Source organism: Condylura cristata, unplaced genomic scaffold (genome assembly GCF_000260355.1).
Source record: "Condylura cristata isolate star-nosed mole 26May11 unplaced genomic scaffold, ConCri1.0 scaffold00029, whole genome shotgun sequence".
In the NCBI taxonomy this organism is placed as follows: domain Eukaryota; kingdom Metazoa; phylum Chordata; class Mammalia; order Eulipotyphla; family Talpidae; genus Condylura; species Condylura cristata.
The window spans coordinates 10,273,737-10,293,230 of record NW_004567130.1 but is presented as its reverse complement, the minus strand read 5'-3'; the positions used below and the strand labels follow the sequence as shown (position 1 = coordinate 10,293,230).

General features: G+C 43.8%; 2 protein-coding genes and 1 pseudogene across 2 annotated transcripts in view; 2 read left to right on the top strand and 1 right to left on the bottom strand.

The window, feature by feature from the left end:
* SFI1 (Sfi1 homolog, spindle assembly associated (yeast)) overlaps positions 1-14,613 on the bottom strand; it is a 61,332-nt gene extending 46,719 nt beyond the window's left edge. The window contains exons 1-2 of the mRNA XM_012730835.1: positions 14,535-14,613; positions 3,896-4,023 (exon numbers count right to left, since the gene is read on the bottom strand). Coding sequence (XP_012586289.1) covers positions 3,896-3,993 — 98 coding nt within the window. The 5' untranslated portion in view covers positions 3,994-4,023; positions 14,535-14,613. The remainder of the gene's footprint in view (positions 1-3,895; positions 4,024-14,534) is intronic.
* Positions 7,249-8,088, top strand: LOC101624515 (annotated as a pseudogene).
* Positions 14,614-19,233: 4,620 nt separating the features above from the next.
* EIF4ENIF1 (eukaryotic translation initiation factor 4E nuclear import factor 1) overlaps positions 19,234-19,494 on the top strand; it is a 44,583-nt gene continuing 44,322 nt past the window's right edge. The window contains exon 1 of the mRNA XM_004690930.2: positions 19,234-19,416. The gene's annotated coding sequence lies outside the window, so the exon portion shown is untranslated. The remainder of the gene's footprint in view (positions 19,417-19,494) is intronic.

Below are 19,494 nucleotides of genomic sequence, written 5' to 3'. Positions count from 1 at the left end.
GCCTGGGTCCTTGCTTAACATCTTTCATTCATGCAGGCTGGGATTGATTTTTTTCTCATCAAAGTATAATGAGACAGTATTGAACAGAATGATGTCATTTCAAGCATCTGCTGAACCCAAAATATCAAAGAGTGACCCCTGGGCATCCGCATCAAGTGGGAACTTATGAAAAATAGAAATTATTGAGCTTTACCCCAGATATACTGAATCAGAAACTAGGAATAGGTCCCAGCAATCTGATGTGTGTGTGTGTGTGTGTGTGTGTGTGTGTTTAAGATTTACTTATTTATGCATACAGAACTAAGCCCTCTGGGATATTCTAACAATGAGTGAACTTTGAGAACCACTCTGTGCTGCAGTATACATGTATGAAGGTTCATTCACTGGCAGAATGAATAAATAGTGGAATATTCTACGGTGTAAAACAAGAAAAGTGAGCAAACTGCAATTACAGACAATAACATGAAGGAACTTTTAAAAAATTCACATATACTATGGTGATGGCACATGGGTGACTTGGTGATGGGAAACCAACAGGGATTACAATTGAGATGAAAAAAAAAAAAGTACAAAATGATGTAAAAATAAACTATTATTAAAAAACATTCACATATAATATGGTTCCATTTATATATGCAAAAAAGGTAAAATTAAACATTGTTTAGGAATGCACACTTTACTGGCAAAATATGGAGAAATTTAAAGACTGAAGAGTAGTTAACTCTAAGGGAGGAGTGGATGTGACTGGGAAAGGACGCACTCAAGGGACTTTTGAGGTGTTGCTAACACTGCTGCTCTACCTGGAAGATGATGGTTACATGTTTATTTCAAAATGAGGGCTTGAAAGCATATATGCCATACACATTTATTTATCTGTTACATTTAGCAGTTTGCTTATTTGGCAATTTTTTTTTTTAAAGAAAATACAGTCCCTTCTCAGTTTCCCAAACCTAAAGCTATAGCACATTTGGGTAAACAATGCCAGGCCTAGATCACTGAGCTTCATTTTAAGACCATGGCTCACTGGCTTCAAAAGATAAAACCAGCAAGGCCTGAGCAGTACCTTATGGATCACGTGGTAAATGCGTCAGGGTGTTGGTTCAGCTTTTGAAAACCACCCTTGTAGGATTCAGCAGGGGAAGGAACTTGACTCATGGTGGACCAACCACACTCATTCTCCCAGGATTGAATTCTAAGCAGAGACACAGATCTGAGTAGGAACTGGGGGCTAAAGCACACAGAGGGTACTGCTCAGGAAGAAGGGTCTCTCATCTCTTCAAAAGAGCTCCGAGCAACCCTGGCTCCCCTGTTGCTCAAGCTGTAGCATATTCTATTTAAAAAAAACAAAATACAAACTTTTGTACATTAGATAACACACTAGGTTGCAAGCAACAGGAACCCAACTGAAATTAACTTAAAGGGAAAAAAGGGCCTCCCTGGTGGTATAGGGGGTTAAGTCTCAGTGCCATCACTGCATTGGCCTGAATTCAATCCCTGCCCAGGGAGCTGACCCACCTGGTGTGGCAGACCTCTCCTTACCCAACTGCTGCTCCCCTCAGCAGTGTACTTCATCAATCTGCCTGTTCTGCTCCCCATTCAGTCTCTGGTTGAATCCTCTCACTGCCCCTGCACCTCTGGCCTGTACCCCAGTTCTGTATACATAAATAAATATTTAATAAAAAAAAAAAAACTGACCCTCCCTGGTGGCGCGGCGGATTAAAGCACAGCACTGAGAAGCTAAAGCCACTTCCACTTCCGCATGAGTTCCCACCTGCCCCGGAGGTGACCACATGGCGTGGCAGACCTCTCCTGACCCGCCTGCTGCTCCCCTCAGCAGTGTACTTCACTGATCTGTCTGTTCTGCTCCCCACTCTGTCTCTGGTGAAGCCTCTCGCCGCCCCTGAGCCTCTGGCCTGTACCCCAATTCTGTATGAATAAATAAATCTTTTAAAAAAAATTTAAAAAAAAAAACATGAAGGAATACTATGACCATCATGCCAAATAAGACAGAAGAAATGGACAAATGCTCAGAAAAACACAAATCACAGAAAAAGAAATTGAGATGGTATAGAAACTTTGAAGCAAAACAAATGGAATGATATAATTAAAATTTTCATGCACACAGAAATCAAGGTCGCAATGGCTTTACTGATTCTTTTAAACATTAAAAAAAGATAGCAATATTTTCTAAACTCTTCTAGAAAATAAAGGAACACTTCCATATTAAGATACCAAAGGCAGAAAACGGTTAACACACATATGAAGTACAGACCACTATTTCTCCTGACTATAGACACAAAAATTCTGGGCCCTCGCTGGTGGCACAAGGGGTTAGAGTGCGGCACTATGAAGCTATCAACAGCCACTGCAACGCGAGTTGGATTCCTGCCCCAGAGGGTGGCAGACCTGTGTTCACCCACCCGCTGCTCCCCTCAGCAGTGTATTTCAGTCAATCTGCCTGTTCTGCTCCCCATTGTGTCTCTGGTGAATCCTCTTACCCACTGCACCTCTGGCCTGTACCCCAGTTCTAGTATGTATAATTAAATACATCTTTACAAAAAAAATTCCCCCTAAATATTAACAAAGCAAATCCAAGATATTTGAAAATACAACAAATACCATGACCAGGTGGGATTTATACTACAAACACAAACACTAGTTTAATATCTGAAAATCAATTAATATAATATATCTTATTAATAGAAAGACAAAAACCATATGATCACCTCATTAAATGAAGTAAAATCATTTAACAAAATGCAACACCACTCATGACAAAAGTTTTCAAGGGTCCCAAAGAAAATCAGGATAATTCAAGGATAGCACATTAACAAAGGTATGGGTGTAGGCGAACCACAAGAACAGTGCAGGAACTTGATATAGAAATTACTTTGGTACCACTTCCAGTCCCAAAGAGATAAAAGGTTAATTACCAGAATCCAGAAGGAAAGTCATACAGAGTCTGCACTGTAGAAGGTGAGCTTCACTGGGGGGACAGAGCCAACCAAAGGCACCTTGCCAGGAGGGAGACAGAGTAACCTCACTCTCTCTCCTCCTTTCCATCTTTTGCCAAGACTCCTCTTTGGTTAAATCCAACATAAAGTTCTAGATCTCAGTAAGTGAAGATTATATTGAACACTTAAATTGAAGATATCTGGTACAAAGCGGTAATTCCCTAGTTCAGGAAAAATTCTGAACCTGAGCTTCAAGGACTAGAATTTGTGCCCAACACTGCTGTCTTCCTGCCTGTACCATGGTCTCCCTGTTACTGCCACCTGATGAAGGCTACAAATGTTGCACAGTAACCTTGGCACTGGGATGGCCTCTGTTTTTTTGTTTTTTGTTTTTTGTTTTAAGATTTATTTATTTATGCATACAAGAACTGGGTACAGGCGAGAGGTGCAGGGAGTGAGAGGATTCACCAAAGACAAAGTGGGGGGCACAACAGGCAGACTCACTGAAGTACACTGCTGAGGGGAGCAGCGGGCGGGTCAGGAGAGGTCTGCCGCGCCATGTGGTCACCTCCGGGGCAGGGGGGATCGAACTCATGTGGAAAATGGCTTAAGCTTCTCAGTGCTGTGCTTTAACCCGCTGCGCCACAAGGGAGGGCCCAAATCAGAATTTTAATAATGGATATGTCCACACACTTAAAATGGTTTGGGACTGTAAAGTATGAAATGTGTATATACTCACATTTTTTATAAGAAATTCAAAATACTGACAACAAAAATATTCTTACCCAAAGTCAGCATATAAGAACTTTACCACAATTCATGACTTAGGATAATTTATTATTATTTTTCACACACAAAATATTTGCAGGCTTTTATTGGACCACAATTTCAGTTGAGTCTTTTGTTTGTTTGTTTTTGGGTAAAGTTTCGTCATCACTTACCTGGAGTCAACCTTCTTCTCCATGTTCTGCTTAATGCCCTTCTGATAAAAATTCTGCCAGTGGCTTGACATAATCTTCTTAATGATCAGATTCCTCATGAATCAGTCTTTTATCTTCCCTTTCTAACTCTGAGAAAAAGAGGGATAAAGGCGAGTAAATTACAGGGAGCCACTTACCAGTCACATTTCTTAAGTCAGTTCCTACTTTCCTGCCTCCATGTTAATTAAACACCAGACAAACATGGGAAGTTTCTAAAGTAGTCTTTTTAAAAGCTATTTTCTTTTTTAAAAATATACTTACCTATGCATATAAGAACTAGGGTGTAGGTGAGAGGTGCAGGGGAGGAGCGGAGTCACCAGAGGCAGAATGGGGAGCAGATCCACTGAAATCCACTACTGAGGGGACAGGCAGATCCACTGAAATCCACTACTGAGGGGAGCAGTGGGCAAGACAGGAGAGGTCTGCTGTGCCATGTGGGTCAGCTCCCTGGCCAGGGATCTGTTGCAGTGGCTGAGGATAGCTTCATTGTGCTGCACTTTAACCACTTGTGCCCCCAAGAAGGCCCCATCAGTCAATTTTTGATATATATGTTACTATGTACAATTTCAACTTTCATTTGGTGACAATCTCTACCAATATGAACTGAAAAACACAGGTTTTATTTCCTAGTGCCAAGAATAACAATGACATATGTTGAATTATGTTCTCCCAAAAAATGTGCTATAGTCCTAACCCCTGGTACCTAATTTGGAAATAGAGTTGATGAAAATGTAATTAAGATATGAGATAAAATGAGGTCTTGAAAGAGTAGGGTGGCCTTTATTCCAATATGAGAGGCATCTTTATAAAATGAGAACAAACACAGGGACAGATACACAGGAAAAGAAGAATACCATCTAGAGTCACAGACACACAGAAACACATCAGGTGATGATGAAAGTAGAAACTGAAAGGTCTCCCTGGTGTCACAGGGGTTAAAAAGTCTCAGCACTATCAAGCTATCACAGCTCCTGCAGCACAAGTTCAATCCCCAGCCAGAGCTGACCCCCATGGTACAGCAGACCTCTCCTGTCTGACCTACTGCTCCTCTCAGAAGTGTGTTTCAGTAGATATACCTGTTCTACTCCTCACTCTGTCTCTGGTGGATCCTCGCATGGCCTGCAACGCTGCTCTTTATGCATAAAAAAATAAATCTTCAAAAAGATAAAAGGAAGTAGAAACTGAAGTAATACAGCCAGCCAAGGAGCATTAAGGGCTGCTGGCAACACCAGAGCTAAGAGAAAGGCGTGGACACAGACCCTCCAGAAAAAGGGTCTTCAGAAAGAGGGTGGCCATATAGACACCTTGAATTCAGACTTCTATACTTCAGAACTATTAGCCACTAAGTTTCTGTTGTTTTAATCCACCCACTTGTTTTATTACAGCAGCCTTGGAAAATCACATGTAATAAGAGAAAGAAGAAAAATCTAGGTACATGATGGAGGAAATTAACAGGATGGAAATACCACATGTTGACAAACTATGATCCATCTATAATGAGACATGCACTCCAAAAAAATGAAATTACCCTAATAATCAAGGTCACATATTTCAGTAACAATCAGGGAAGGGTCAGCCAGAAGAGACTATCCATACAAACTATTGATATGTACTAGTTTTCCCAGTTACACAAACAACAAAGATCAGCATGAATGACAGGGACATCTAGTGAACTATTACTATAATCACTAAGTCATTGCCTTAGGTTTATGTCTTGTGACAATGACTCTTGGGGTGTTATCTGTGATTAAAAACTCCCTTTTGAGGCCCTCCCTGGTGGCGCAGCGGGTTAAAGCACAGAATCTAAAGCCGCTTCTGCGTGAGTTCGATTCCCGCCTGCCCCGGAGGTGACCACATGGCGTGGCAGACCTCTCCTGACCCGCCCGCTGCTCCCCTCAGCAGTGTACTTCCTCGATCTGCCTGTTCTGTTCCCCACTCTGTCTCTGGTGAAGCCTCTCACCGCCCCTGAGCCTCTGGCCTGTTCCCCAGTTCTGTATGCACAAATAAATAAATCTTTAAAAAAAAAAAAAGTCCCTTTTGAAAAAGGAACTCTCCTGCACTGCTGGTGGGAATGCAAACTAGTACCACCACTATGGAAAACTGTTTGGAGGTTCCTCAAACTGCTTAACATGGAGCTTCCCTACGATCCAGCAATCCCACTCCTAGGTATCTACCCAAAAGACACAAAAACACTGATTGAGAAAGATACCTGCACCCTCATGTTTATTGCTGCTTTATTTACAATTGGAAAAACATGGAAGCAGCCCAAATGCCCAAAAGTAGATGACTGGATAAAAAAGATGTGGTACATATACACAATGGAATATTACTCAGCAACCAAAAAAGAGAAACACATGTCTTTTGCAGCAACTTGAATGGAGCTGGAAAAGATCATGTTTAGTGAGATAAGCCAGAAAGAGAAAGAAAAATATCAGATGGTTTCACTCATAGCAGGAGTATAATGGACCAGGCGAGAAAATAACAAGAATAATGAACAACCATATACCAGAGACATATTGTGGGGGTGGAGTGGAGAATGGGATCAAAAACGGGGGGGGGGGGTGGGGGGGGGGAGAGAAGTGCACAGGACTATGGTGATGGCACATGGGTGTCAGTGATGGGAAACCCACGGGGATTACAATTGAGATGAAAAAAAAATGTACAAAATGATGTAAAAATAAATTATTATATTATATAAAAATAATCATGAAAATAAATAAAGACTCCCTTTTGTTTATACACTCTGTGTCAACACTCTTGACAGTTTGGACATACCTCCCTTTCCAATCAAAATCAATTTGGGGCTCTTCCTGGTTGCGCAACAGGTTAAAGCCCTGCACTATGAAGCTCTCAAAAGCCACTGCAGCACGAGTTCCATCCCCAGCCAGGGAGCTGACCCACATGTCACAGCAGACCTCTCCTGTCTCACTCACTGCTCCCCTCAGCAGTGTGCGTCATCAATCTGCCTGTTCTGCTACCCACTCTGTCTCTGGTGAATTCTCTCACCCACCACACCTCTGGCCTGTACTCCAGTTCTGTAAGCATAAGTAATAAATAAATCTTTATGCACAACTATAAATGTGCTTCTGAGATTGAAGACACATCATGATAACTAAATATAAAGGCCCAAGAAAAGCAAAGATTATGAGTTATGAGCCCCAAATTAAGCCTATAGATTGACCTAAGATGACAGCAAAGAATAAAAAGATCTAAGTTATAAGATATAAGAGATGAGAGAAAAGATCATAGGAAATGAAAGATTCAACAAATTTTTGCAACAAGAAAGTAGGAGAGCTCTTTTTCCGGCTGCAACCATGGAGGGTGCGAAGAAGAAAATGGCTGCTAAGCCACAAACCTGAGAGAGAAGAAAAAGAAGATTCCCTCTGTGCCAGAAACCCTTAAGAAAAAGGGGAGGAATTTTGCAGAGCTGAAGATCAAGTGCCTGCAAAAGAAGTTTACCCAAAAGATGCTTCGAAAGGCAAGAAGGAAGGTTATCTATGAAAGGGCTAAGCATTATCACAAGGAATATAGGCAGATGTACAGAACTGAGAGTCAAGTGGTGAGAATGGCAAGAAAAACTGGGAACTTTTATGTGCCCACGGAACCCAAGATGGCATCTGTCATCAGGATCAGAGGTATCAATGGGTGAGCCCAAAGGTCTGAAAGGTGTTACAACTTCTTCGCCTTCCTCAGATCTTCAATGGCACCTTTGTTAAGTTCAACAAAGCTTCAATTATCATCTGAGGATTGTGGAACCATATATTGCATGGGGGTATACAAACCTGAAGTCAGTAAATGAATTGATCTACAAACGCTTATAAGGCAAAAATCAACAGGAAGAGAACTACCCTAACAGATAATGCATTGATTGCTCAATCACTTGGTAACTACAGCATGTCTGTACGGAAGATCTGATTCATGATATCTATACTGTTGGAAAACACTTCAAAGAGGCAAACAACTTTCTCTGGCCCTTCAAGTCATCTTCTCCATGAGGTGGAATGAAGAAGAAAATCACCCATTCTATAGAAGGTAGAGATGCTGGCAACAGGGAAGACCAGATCAGTCGGCTTATTAGAAGGATGAACTGAGGTGTCTGCCATCGATTGTTTTTGTAATCTGGTCAGTTAATAAACAGTAACTGCTTTCAAATTGAAATGAAAAAAAAAAAAAGAAAGTAGGAGAAAAACTAACAGATACCAGGAAATATAAACATGTAGAGTGAGAAACTAAAGAAGCCAGTCAGTAGAACCCCAGAAGCACTCAGAACTAGAAGAAATGAAAGGACCTCAGTATTGAAGCCACAGGTCACAACTGAGGGGACTGAATAAAATTCTGTGGGTGTTTGGGGACCCTGGTTTCCTCTCCAACCCTGCTAGACACAGTATTTAGTCCCCTTTCTCTGGCCTGCTTCCAGAATTCTCAGTCAAGAAATGGCTTCTTCTCAGATGAACCTAAAAACTAACAGAACTCCAGATTCTGACGTCTGTGCCCTACCTCCCACTGCTCCCCTCAGCAGTGTATTTCAGTAGATCTGCCTGTTCTGCTCCCCACTCAGTTTCTGGTGGATCCTCTCACCCCCCACCTAAACCTCTGACCTGTACCCCAGTTCTTATGTGCATAAATAAATCTTTCAAGAAAAAAGAAAAAACAGGATTATCCTTGAAAAGCAGCTCATGGGCCCGACCTGGTGGCAACAGGTTAAAGCACAGCATTGCAAAGCCAGCCACAGCGCTTCGACACAAGTTCAATCCCCAGCCTAGGAGCTGATCCACATAGCTCGGTAGACCTCTACTGTCTCACCCGCTGCTCCCCTCAGTAGTGTACTTTAATCAATCTGCCTGTTCTGCTCCCCACTCTTTCTCTGGTGAAGCCTTTCACAGCCCCTGCAACTCTGGCCTGTACCCCAGTACTGAATGCATAAATAAATAAATCTAAAAAAAAAAAAAAAGCAGCTCATAAACCTACTCATTCTGCTCAGACACTGGGAACTTCTAATTTCTCTTATTAGAAGACTAACTTCTCAGTTGCTGACACTTTAGTAAGAACAGACAGGGATGTGGTGCAATGGGTTAAAGCCAGCACTCTGAAACTATCCATAGTCATTGAAGCATGCGTTCAATCCCCAGCCTGGGAGGTGACCCACATGGCACAGCAGACCTCTCCAGTCCTGCCCGCTGCTCCCCTCAGCAGTGTATTTCAGTCAGTCTGCCTGTTCTACTCCCCAGTGTGTCTCTGGTGAATCCTTTCACACACACCCCCTACCCCCACACCTCTGGTCTGGACCTCAGTTCTTGTATGCATAAATAAATAAATCTTAGGAAAAAAAAAAGGGACTGGCAAAAATCACAAGACATTTGGGAAGGATCCTATAAGAAAGAGGCAAAACAAAGAAATCCCACCTGGGATGTATTTCTGCCAAATCCCTGAACCTTGAACATCATCGAGCTTCATACTGAATTAAGTATCAACTAAGGACTTCCTGGCGGTGCAAGGGGTTAAATCTCGGCAATATGAAGCTATCAGCAGTCACTGCAAAGTTCTATCCCTGGCCAGGTAGTCCACATGGTGCAGCAGACCTCTCTTGTCTCATCTGCTGTTCCTGTTAGCAGTGCTTGTTCTGCTCTCCACTCTGTCTCAGGTGAACCCTCTCACCATCCATGCCCCCTCAGGAACTCTGGGCTACACCTCAGCTCTTTTGTGCATAAATTTTTCTTGAACAAAAGAATTAAGTATAGCTTACAAAAAAAGATGGGGACAAATTAAAATGACTTGTACATCCCAAAATTGATAATGTAGTAAATTTTACAAGACAAGCAACCCAGTTCCTTCTATAAAAAAGCTAAAAGGAGAGAAAACGTGCATTAAAGGAGATTTAAGGGCCCTCCCAGATGGCACAACAGGTTAAAGCGTAGCACTACAAAGCTAGCCACAGCCGCTTCACCACTAGTTCAATTCCAGGCCAGGAAGGTGACTCACATGGTGCAGCAGACCTCCCCTGTCTTACCTGCTGCTCCCCTCAGCAGTGTACCTCATCAATAGGCCCATTCTGCTCCCCACTCTGTCTCTAGCCCTGCACCTCTGGCCTGTACCCCAGTTCTGTATGCATAAAATAATCTTTTAAAAAATACATTTAAAATGCGTATCAACTAGCCAGAAGAAAAGATGAAATGCACTCATGGAGTTTGAGGGAATTTAGTGTAGTAAAGTCAGAAAGACAAAGACAAACACGGGACATTTGCATGGTGGACAATTTTTTGAAGTAAAATACAAACACTAGTAAACATTGATAGATACTAAGGTGAGGAAGGGAGAAACAGACTTGGGGGTATAGTGGAGGAGAGAGAGGAAGCTGATGTAAAATGTAAAGAAAGGAAGTCGAGGAAAGGCCTTAAACCAATGATGAACAGGATTCCTACACCACAGATTCCTTACTCCTCTGCTGGCACAACTTGAGGTAAGCAAGTTCTACCCAGTCTTTTGTAGGCCCTTTTGAGCCTGAATCCTAAGTGGGTAACTTTCTCAGAGCTTTCTCAAATGTACCTGGCTTTGATTTCCTTCTCTGTCTCACTTCTTTTCTTCCTATGAGTGCTCCCTGGGATTATTTTCCCAATAAACTTGCACTCAAAATTTGGCTCAGAGTGTAGTTCACTATGAATCCTACAGAAGACACATACTTCAATAAATATATATGCGTCCATTTACTGACTGCTAATTACATCAAGTATATTGCTAAGAACTTTATCACAGCTAAAGTATTCATCAGCAACAGCCATTTCCATGCCACATTATTGTTATTTATAGAGAAACAGAAGCTCAGAGAATGGAAGCATCTTACTAAAGATGTTCAGAGGTATATGGAAATCTGAGATTTGAACTTGATTTAATGGACTTCAGAATTCATGCCCTTAAACCCAGGCTAATATCGTCTTTCTTCACTAATGCTACTATCTTAATGCCCTAGAAAAGAGACTGAGATAGTATCTAGAAAGTTCAGTGTAGAGTGTTGCCAATATCAACACTCACAGGAGACTGAGGAAAGCAAGGCCAGTCAGAGGATGTGCTGGACTGTGATAGTCACAGAGACATCACCCTTCCACAGGGAGTTCAGAAACTGGAATGGCCCTTCAGAGTTGTTCAGCCTTGAGGTTAAGGAGCTGGTTATTCATACCCTCCAGGATTGTTCAGTCCTTGAATGTGGGCTGCCAGTGAGAAGGGATAACCTTGTGTTACTTAACATTGACAATTACTGGCGGGCAACACAAGTCTTTTGTTGTCAACACTTCTAGCAACTGGAGGAATGGATGCCATGCTCTTGAGAGGGAGCATGTGGACGGTGTGTAAAAGTGCACGATTGTCTACTTTTTAACACTGCTTAAGTAAAATTGAAAAAAAAAAATCTCAAGCAAATACAATGTATGGATTGATTCTGAATCTTGATTTTAACAAACTAACTACAAATTAGCTGACAAAAAAGCATGAACAGGCAGCAGCAGTCCTCTGCCCACCTGTGACCATGCAGGTCACAAGCCTCCCTTCAGGGACAGCTCTTTCTGCCCACATGTCTCTGTGTAAGTGTCCTTTATTCTTCTCCCCTCTTTATAATAAGCCTGCCCCTTTAGATTTAACAACAACAACAACAAAAATCACAAACCAACCAGAGAACTTTAAACTTAAATAAAATGGGAATCTAGGATTCTAGACTTATAATAAAGAACAGGCAGGTAGGTAAATGGTGGAGAGGGCCCATCCTTACACAGACTCCCCACTGAGAAATGTGAAGGAAGTTAAAGACTTGGAAAGCCCCTATTCTGCAATTATGGAAAAAAATGTTTTCTTTCCTTTTTTATAAGGAAAAAAGTTAAAAAGTTGTCAATGTGGGGGCCTCCCTGGTAGTACAAGGGGTTAAGTCTCAGCACTATAAAGCTATGGGCAGTCACTGCAGCAGGAGTTGGATCCCAGGCCAGGGAGCTGACCCACATGGCACAGCAGACCTCTCCTGACTCACCTGCTGCTTCCCCTCAGCAGTGTATTTCAGTACATCTGCCTGTTCTGCTCCCCACTCTGTCTCTGGTGAATCTTCTCACTCCCTGCACCTCTGGTCTATACCCTAATTCTTGTATGCATAAATAAATATTTTTTAAAAAAGAAAGCAAAATCAAGAAACAAACAGGAGATCCAAAACATTGAAGAAGTGTTGGGAGGTAGGGGGTTGCTAGGAGGAGTTGACAACAGGAAATTTTAAAAAAATAAGGAAAAAGAAAATCAGAGGCTCAATCCAGGGGACCCTATAAATAGCAGGATTTCAGAAAGAAAAGTATGAGCATGTGAAGTATGAGGAAGAAACTATGATGAACTAAAAGGGAAGTTTGTCAAAACTAAAGGATGATAACCCTCAGAGACTAAGAAAGGTCAAACATCAATGCAGAACAACCACTTTCTAATATGCAAGGAGAAGAAGCTTAAGATATCCTTTTCTTGACATGGACAACTGGACACTACCAAAATTAACATTTGTGCTTTAAAGGGCACCATCAAGAAAATAAAAGGGGGGGGGAAGATAAAGGATTTTAGCTTTGCTCCACTGGGTGAGAGAAAATATGTGCAAATCTGCTAAGGGACATTTTTTTTTTCTTTAAAGATTTATGTATTTATTTATGCGTACAGAACTGGGGTACAGGCAAAGGTGCAGGGGTGGTGAGAGGATTCACCAGACACAGTAGAGAGCAGAACAGGTGGATCAATGAAGTAAACTGCTGAGGGGAGCAGCAGGCTAGACAGGAGAGGTCTGCTGCGCCATGTGCGTCAGCTCCCAGGCTGGTGATCAACTTGCACTGAAGCCCTGTGGCCTTCGTCCTAACCTGCTGCACCACCAGGGAGGGCTCGGGACTTATTTTGTACTTAATTATTACAACTCAATAATCAAAAGCCATATAACCCAATTAAAAAATGGACAAAGGATCTGAATAGACATTTCACCAAAGAAGTTAAGTGGTCAGGAAGTATAGCACAGTACAGGGGAAGGGAAGAGAAGAAGGAGTGGGAGTAGTAATGGTGGTAGGGACAGGAATAATACAATAGGAAAATATGCTCCAAAAACCAAGGAAGCAAATCAAGAAAAAAAAATATATACACATATATATACATATAAGGAATCTAGGCATCAGCAAAGCTAACAAAAGAGAAGACAGCAAAGAGAAGCAAATCTCAGAACAAATGGGAAAATAAATCTCTGGATTAGAACTAGGTACTGCAGAGACAAGGTCTCCAGGAAGAAAGAGATAAAACTCAGTTTTGAGAGAATGGAAAAATTACTAATAGGCACATGACAAAAGCTGAAGCATTCAGAAAAAAAATGTTAGTGCTTAGTGCATGGAATATTAAATAAAGGAGACAAGAAGTCACTGATTCCCAGAAAAATGATGAGAAGTACTGCAAATGAGCTGCAGTACTCTATTTGGTCCAGCAGTAAATATTTGTTCTATAACATAAGCACTGACTGTTAACAACAAATTATCACATAAGTATGTTGAGGAGATGAGGAAAGGAAACCCGTGAGCAAGGATTTGTCTCCTATGAATAACAGTCAACACAATGTGTAAAACTAACAAATGAAGAAATGTCAACTATAAGAATATTTACTTCCCATTTATAAGTAACGTCGGGAGAAACATCTAGAAGTATTAAAATCTGAAATGGGCATGGGCTATTTTCTACTTAAAACCTTTAATATTAACTTTTAAAACTATGCATGTTAACTGGAAAAATATAAATGTAAAAGTGTCTTGAAGTTTCTACAGTATTCTGCACCTTATGACAATGAGATATGAGTGATCAGACTAAAAAAAAGCCAAGAAATACCTAAATTTGTGTCTCAAGGCCCAGAATAAGTTTCAACTACTTTTTCTAGGAAGCCTTCCTTGACACCACCCATCGTCATACTTTGATGGCACTCAGATGAGTAACACACAATCTTAAATTTATAAATAGATTCAAAAGAACCTTTATGGAACGGTTATCCTGTGCTAACAATAGGACTAAGCGCTTTCCGTTAATTATCTGCTTTCTAATTGCAACCACCCCCACAGGTGGTAGCCACCTTCACCTCACAGCAGAAGCGTCACCAGTAAGTTGTAGAGCTAGGACTGGTTCTCAGGTTCCTAATTCCATCCTTTCAACAGTTACATCTACGTGGAAATTAACAAGAAATAAGAAGTCACCTGTCAAACTACAACCGAGCACCAATCTCCCACCGCGGGGGAGGAATCCCCGTGTCTGCCCAATTAACCCTAACTACTCAGCTGTGGCCCCTCCAGGCTGCACACTGTGATCCCCAGCCGCGTCACGCCCCACGGATTGACTCGACCGGCGCCTTCTAGTAACCCCTGCACTGTCTCCAGCACCGGCCCCGAAGGAGCGTACTAGTCCCCCCCACCGCCCCGCCACTCCCTGTCCTGCCCAGGAGACACGCACAGAAAGCACGCGGCAAACAACGCGCGGGCGCCGCGCGGGGCAAGGAGGGCGAGCTCCCGCCGCCGTCCAGCGCGCTCTTTCCCAGCTCCTCCACCCCCGACCACAGCCCGCAGGTAAGCAGCGTCACCTGTGCTTCCAGAGGAAGCCGAGGCCCCGGCGGGACGCTCACCCCGCCGCGTTCGGAGGGACTAGAGCGCGCAGCTGGGCTCCCGGCCCAAGAAGCGAGCCACCTGGACGCTGAGACGAGCAAGCTCCGGGACCTTGAATTTGAGGGGCTTCTGCGCTCCGGCCTCGCGCCGCAGAGCAGCCCCGGCAGGAACCCGCAGAAGCGGGTCGGCCTCCCCCGGCCCGCGCAGCCCACGCCCGCCTCCGGCTTCCCGCGCCTGAAGACGCCAGTCGAGCGCCCGCTCCGCCCCCGTCTCCACGGCGACGTGACGTGTGTGTAGGACGCCGCCGAGACCCGGGAGTCCACGCAGCCTCAGTCTGGACTGTGACACGCCCCCTCCCCGGCTTAGGAGCACCCACTAGCCGTTGTAATTGATTCGAGGTCCTTGGCAAGGGCTTGCTCTGGCGGCCCCACCGAGGCTCAGCTCTTTTTGCCCACTAGTTTCTCTGAGCTCAGCTTTCTGCTGCTGCTTTTATAAGAGCGGGAGCTGTTTCAAAGTGATTTCCAAGTTACGTTCCGTGGAGAAAACACTAGGCAGGTTCCCGTCGGGAGGCCGGCGCGGTTCACCCCAACCACGCTCCCCAGTGCGCCTCTTTGGCTCTTGGTTCTTCGGGGTATACGGGAGTGCGAGCCCTGGGCGGTAGGGTGCGCGAACGCGCATATGCGAGAGGGCTAGGGCGACATCCTGCAGTCGCGAATTTAAGTTATTTTATTTCAATCTTATAACCTTTCCTGTATAAATGCAATTTTTTGAACCGTTATCTCATTTTTTAATTTTTTAAGATTTATTTACTTACGTATACAGAAGTGGGGTACAGACCAGAGGTGCGGTGAGAAGATTCACCAGAGTCAGAGTGGGAAGCAGAACTGGACGACTGACAAGTACACTGCTGAGAGGAGTGTTGGGCGGGTCAGGAGAGGTCAGCCATGCCACGTGGGTCACCTCTGGGGCGGGGATCGAACTCTCACTGAAGCGGCTGCCGCTGGCTTGCAGTGCTGTGCCCTAGCCTATTACGCCACCAGGGAGGCCCTAAAAAATGTAATTTTTACGGCACTGTTAGTATATATACATATATACATATGTATATATATGTGTATATATATATATTTTTACTGTGTATCCATCCTGAAAATCTTTTAAAAATAGGGAGAATGGGTGAGATAGTCATGTTTTCCACCTGTGCTTTGTAAGACACCATTTGAATGTATTTGAGATTTTTAGTGGACAGAACAAAGGCTAGCATTAAGTATTTAAAAGCTTGAAAGGAAAAATAACTTCTTGGGTTTTGGGATTCGAATCACAAGTAACTGGCATTTTTGTTCTACATGTTAATTTCTGTACAATGGGTATTTAAAAGAAGTTTCACTTTAGCAGGAAAAGGGAACCAACGTTTAAAGAAGACTCTTACCTGAAACAATGTAGCCAAGTGGTTTTAAAAATAATTTGGGAATTTCAAAGTCCTAATTAACACTATTAGCTAATATTTACTTATTAGTCTTTCTTGTAAGCACTTTTATATAAACTATGCAGTTACACATTATGGCTAATGCAGGATAAGTCAATAAACATGCTTTCTAGATAGTGTATTGGTGCTTTCTTCCTGTAATGCATATTTACCACCATCACCTTTATCAATTTAAGAAACTATGAAAGGTATTTTCCATTTGAGTGATAATGAAATAATTAGCCCTGAGGTGGGGGAGGGGTGAAGGTTAGAACATGATCTAGAATAAAGAGAGCTCTCATAATTTCTAGGTTTCCAGTATTTTCATGTTTCTCTTAGTTTTGCACTGTTAATTTTCCAAATGAGTGACCTTTTCCCAAAAGAGTGAACCCTATGTCAAAATTTGAACCAAAAGGTTCAAATATTTAATAAGGGGACTAGTAATGGTGTCTTTTACACTAAGAGGTTTCCAGTACTGCTGTTTGAAAATGCACTAATTGCAAAAACAGGCATTTATAACTACAAAGATTCCTGCCAAGGAGAAATAACATTCAAAAGCTACAATGAAACACCAATTTGCAAGTATCTATCTAGATTTTGTTCTTCCTTAATAATCTTTAGTCCCAGGTAATAATTTTCTTCTTTTACAAGACCAAATTGAGAGTTTAGGAGGTTAATATGTGAATTGAGGTCAAGGTTCTAAAAGACATTAAAGAACCTGGTGTCACTAAATCCTAATTAGGATAAGCCCCAGGAATTTAGCTCCAGGTCAGGCCTCTATCATGATAGCTACAATGCACTAAGCACGTTTCAGGCATGGCTTATGGTAATTTTATTTTATTTTTAAGATTTTGTTTATTTACACATAGAAGACCTGGGGTATAGGCCAAAGGTAAGGGGGTGGGAGGTAAGAGGATTCACCAGAGAGTAGGAGCAGAACAGGTGGATCTACTAAAACACTGCTGAGGGAAGTAGTAGGGGAGACAGGTCTGCTATATCATGTGGTTAGCAACCTGGCTTGGGATGACAGTGGCTGCCCAAAGCTTCATAGTGCTGAGATTTAACCCCTTATGCCAGCAGGGAGGCCCTTTATGGTAATTTAAAAATATGCTCAGGAATTCTTTATATACTTCCCCCATAAAGGTGGAGTCTCAGTCCTCTCCCCTTGAATATAGCAAGCACTAGTGATTCTGTTTAAGGAACAGCATGTCACATGTGGCAGACATGACACTGAGCATCTTCAAGACTAGGTGAGAAAAGACAACTCAGCAACTGTCTGGCTTTGTTCTCCCTGAACATCTGCCTTTAGCATCAATACCATGTTGTGAGGAAGCTCAGGCCACAGAGAGTTTGTGTGTAAGTATTCCAGCTCACATCTCCAGTGGGCCCAGCTAACATCCACCTCAACCACCAAACATGCAAGCGACTTCAGATGACCCCAGTCCCCAGCCTTCCAGCAGCCCAGCTGTTGCTGACTGCAGAAGAGACTAGCTATTCCATCTAAATCAGGCCCAGTTGCAGATTTGGGTGCAAACTGCATGCTGGGTTAAGCCACTGAGTTTTGGGATGGTTTGTTAAATAGCAACAGAAAACCAGAAGGAAATGTTATCTTTAATTCCCCCTAACAAGCCTGAAAACTAGGCACTATTTCTTTTTGACAACAAATAGGCCCACAATGGTTAAAATACTGGTTCACATTTCACATTAAGGGGCAGAGCCAAGACAAAGAATTTCAAAGAATGGGCTCTCCACTACTCTTGTGACAAGGGGACTGGGTCATTTTCCCCAGCATTAGATGGACTCTGGGTTCACAAGGAACTGGATTTTTAAAATAAAACAAAAAACACTGTTGATTACCTACAAAGTAACTTTGTATAGGCTTAAGAAAAATAGCTGCTTTATGGAGGTTGCATAAGGCTTTCACCCACCTTATACTATTTACTCTTAACAGCTGTGAATGGGTTCTCAATCCAATTTTGCAAACGAGAAAAGCAACCATAAAGATAGCCTAATTCTGCCTCTTGCCTGCAAAAAAATTTGTAAGGAATACACACTTTAGATAACATTACAGACCAAAAAAAAAAAAAAAAAGTTTCATAGCTTTCTATTACCAACATTAAAAGGAAAATTAGCCATAAATCATTGCTAGTCTTCTATTTCACAAGCGAAGAGTGAAGCCCAAAATAAGTATTCAAAGAAATGCCAGTTTTGCTGTCCTTCAGAAAAAAAACTACAGTTCTCTATTTCTCTCACCACACCCATGTATCATTTCAAATCAACCCTGGGCGGTCCCACCCGGCAGAAACTGGGGATCGCGATAGTCCTGCAGACCAGACTCTCTAACTTCCATCAACCTCCCCGCTTTTAACCTCCCCTCACCAGCACGTTACTCTCGTGGCTCAGAGTAGGGAAGTGATATTTGTATTTCTGTGCCCTTGTAGGCCAGTCTCGGGACGATGTACGAGGCTAGACGTAGACGTTCGCCATTTCATTTTCAGCCAACCATACTCGCACTTCCCCTTCCTGTGCAGGCTCACTCAGGTTATACCATTTCAGTGAATTCGTTTGTCACCCTTAGCTCAATCGAAAGCAACCGTGTTAAACTGCATATTAACACAGCAACGCGTCATCTCTCTTATTTCTGATCAATTTATAGCGAGACCACTTTCGAAAGGAAAAAAACAAAACCTAGAAAAGCCACAGCTTTGTCCAAGATGATACCACTCATGAAAAGGTACGGAGGTTTGGCTACACGCCCCCACGTGCGCCTAACTCATTTCCACTGCCCAAGCCCCAAGGTTCTCCGCCCACGCGAAAAGCGCCCCCAAGGACGCGCCACGCCGCAGCCCCCTAACCCCCACCCGGGCCACCGACTCCCCAAACGAGCAGTCCGGCAGGGTGTCTCCCGCCCCCAGCTCCGCTGCCCCGCCCCTGCAGCGCGCGTGGGAACGCGGCGTCCTCCCCGGGCTGCCCACGACGACCGCCTGCGCGCACAGCAGTGGGCTTCCGCTGCCCACGCCGCGGCCTCCTCGGCGCCCCCGCCATCCCCTCTTCGCTCCTGCCTCCCTGTCGCTGGGCTCACGCGGGGGCCGACACCCGGGGAGCGCGCCACGCTGTTTCTCTTTTCCGCCCGGCACCGCCATGGGCACCTCACATCCGGGCGCGCAGAGGCGAAGGCGGCGCCGGGGCCCGGGTGCGTGGAGGAAGCTATTAAGGGGGAGGGGGTCGAAGAGGAGGGGCGGAGGGCTGGGCCGCTGTTACGGCGGCTGAGGAGAGACAGCCCCAGCGGGTGGGGGGGCGAGAGCGAAGGCCGCGCGGAGCAGCGCTCGGTCCGGCGCGGGCGGCGGGGAGGGGAGCGGCGGCCGAAGCTAAGGGCCGCCAAGCGGCGGAGGCACCCAGTAAGGGCTCAGCGGCGGTACCTGCGAGGTCCGGGGCGCTGTGCGCCAGGGCTCGCTGGGAGAGAAGGGGCGCGGGCG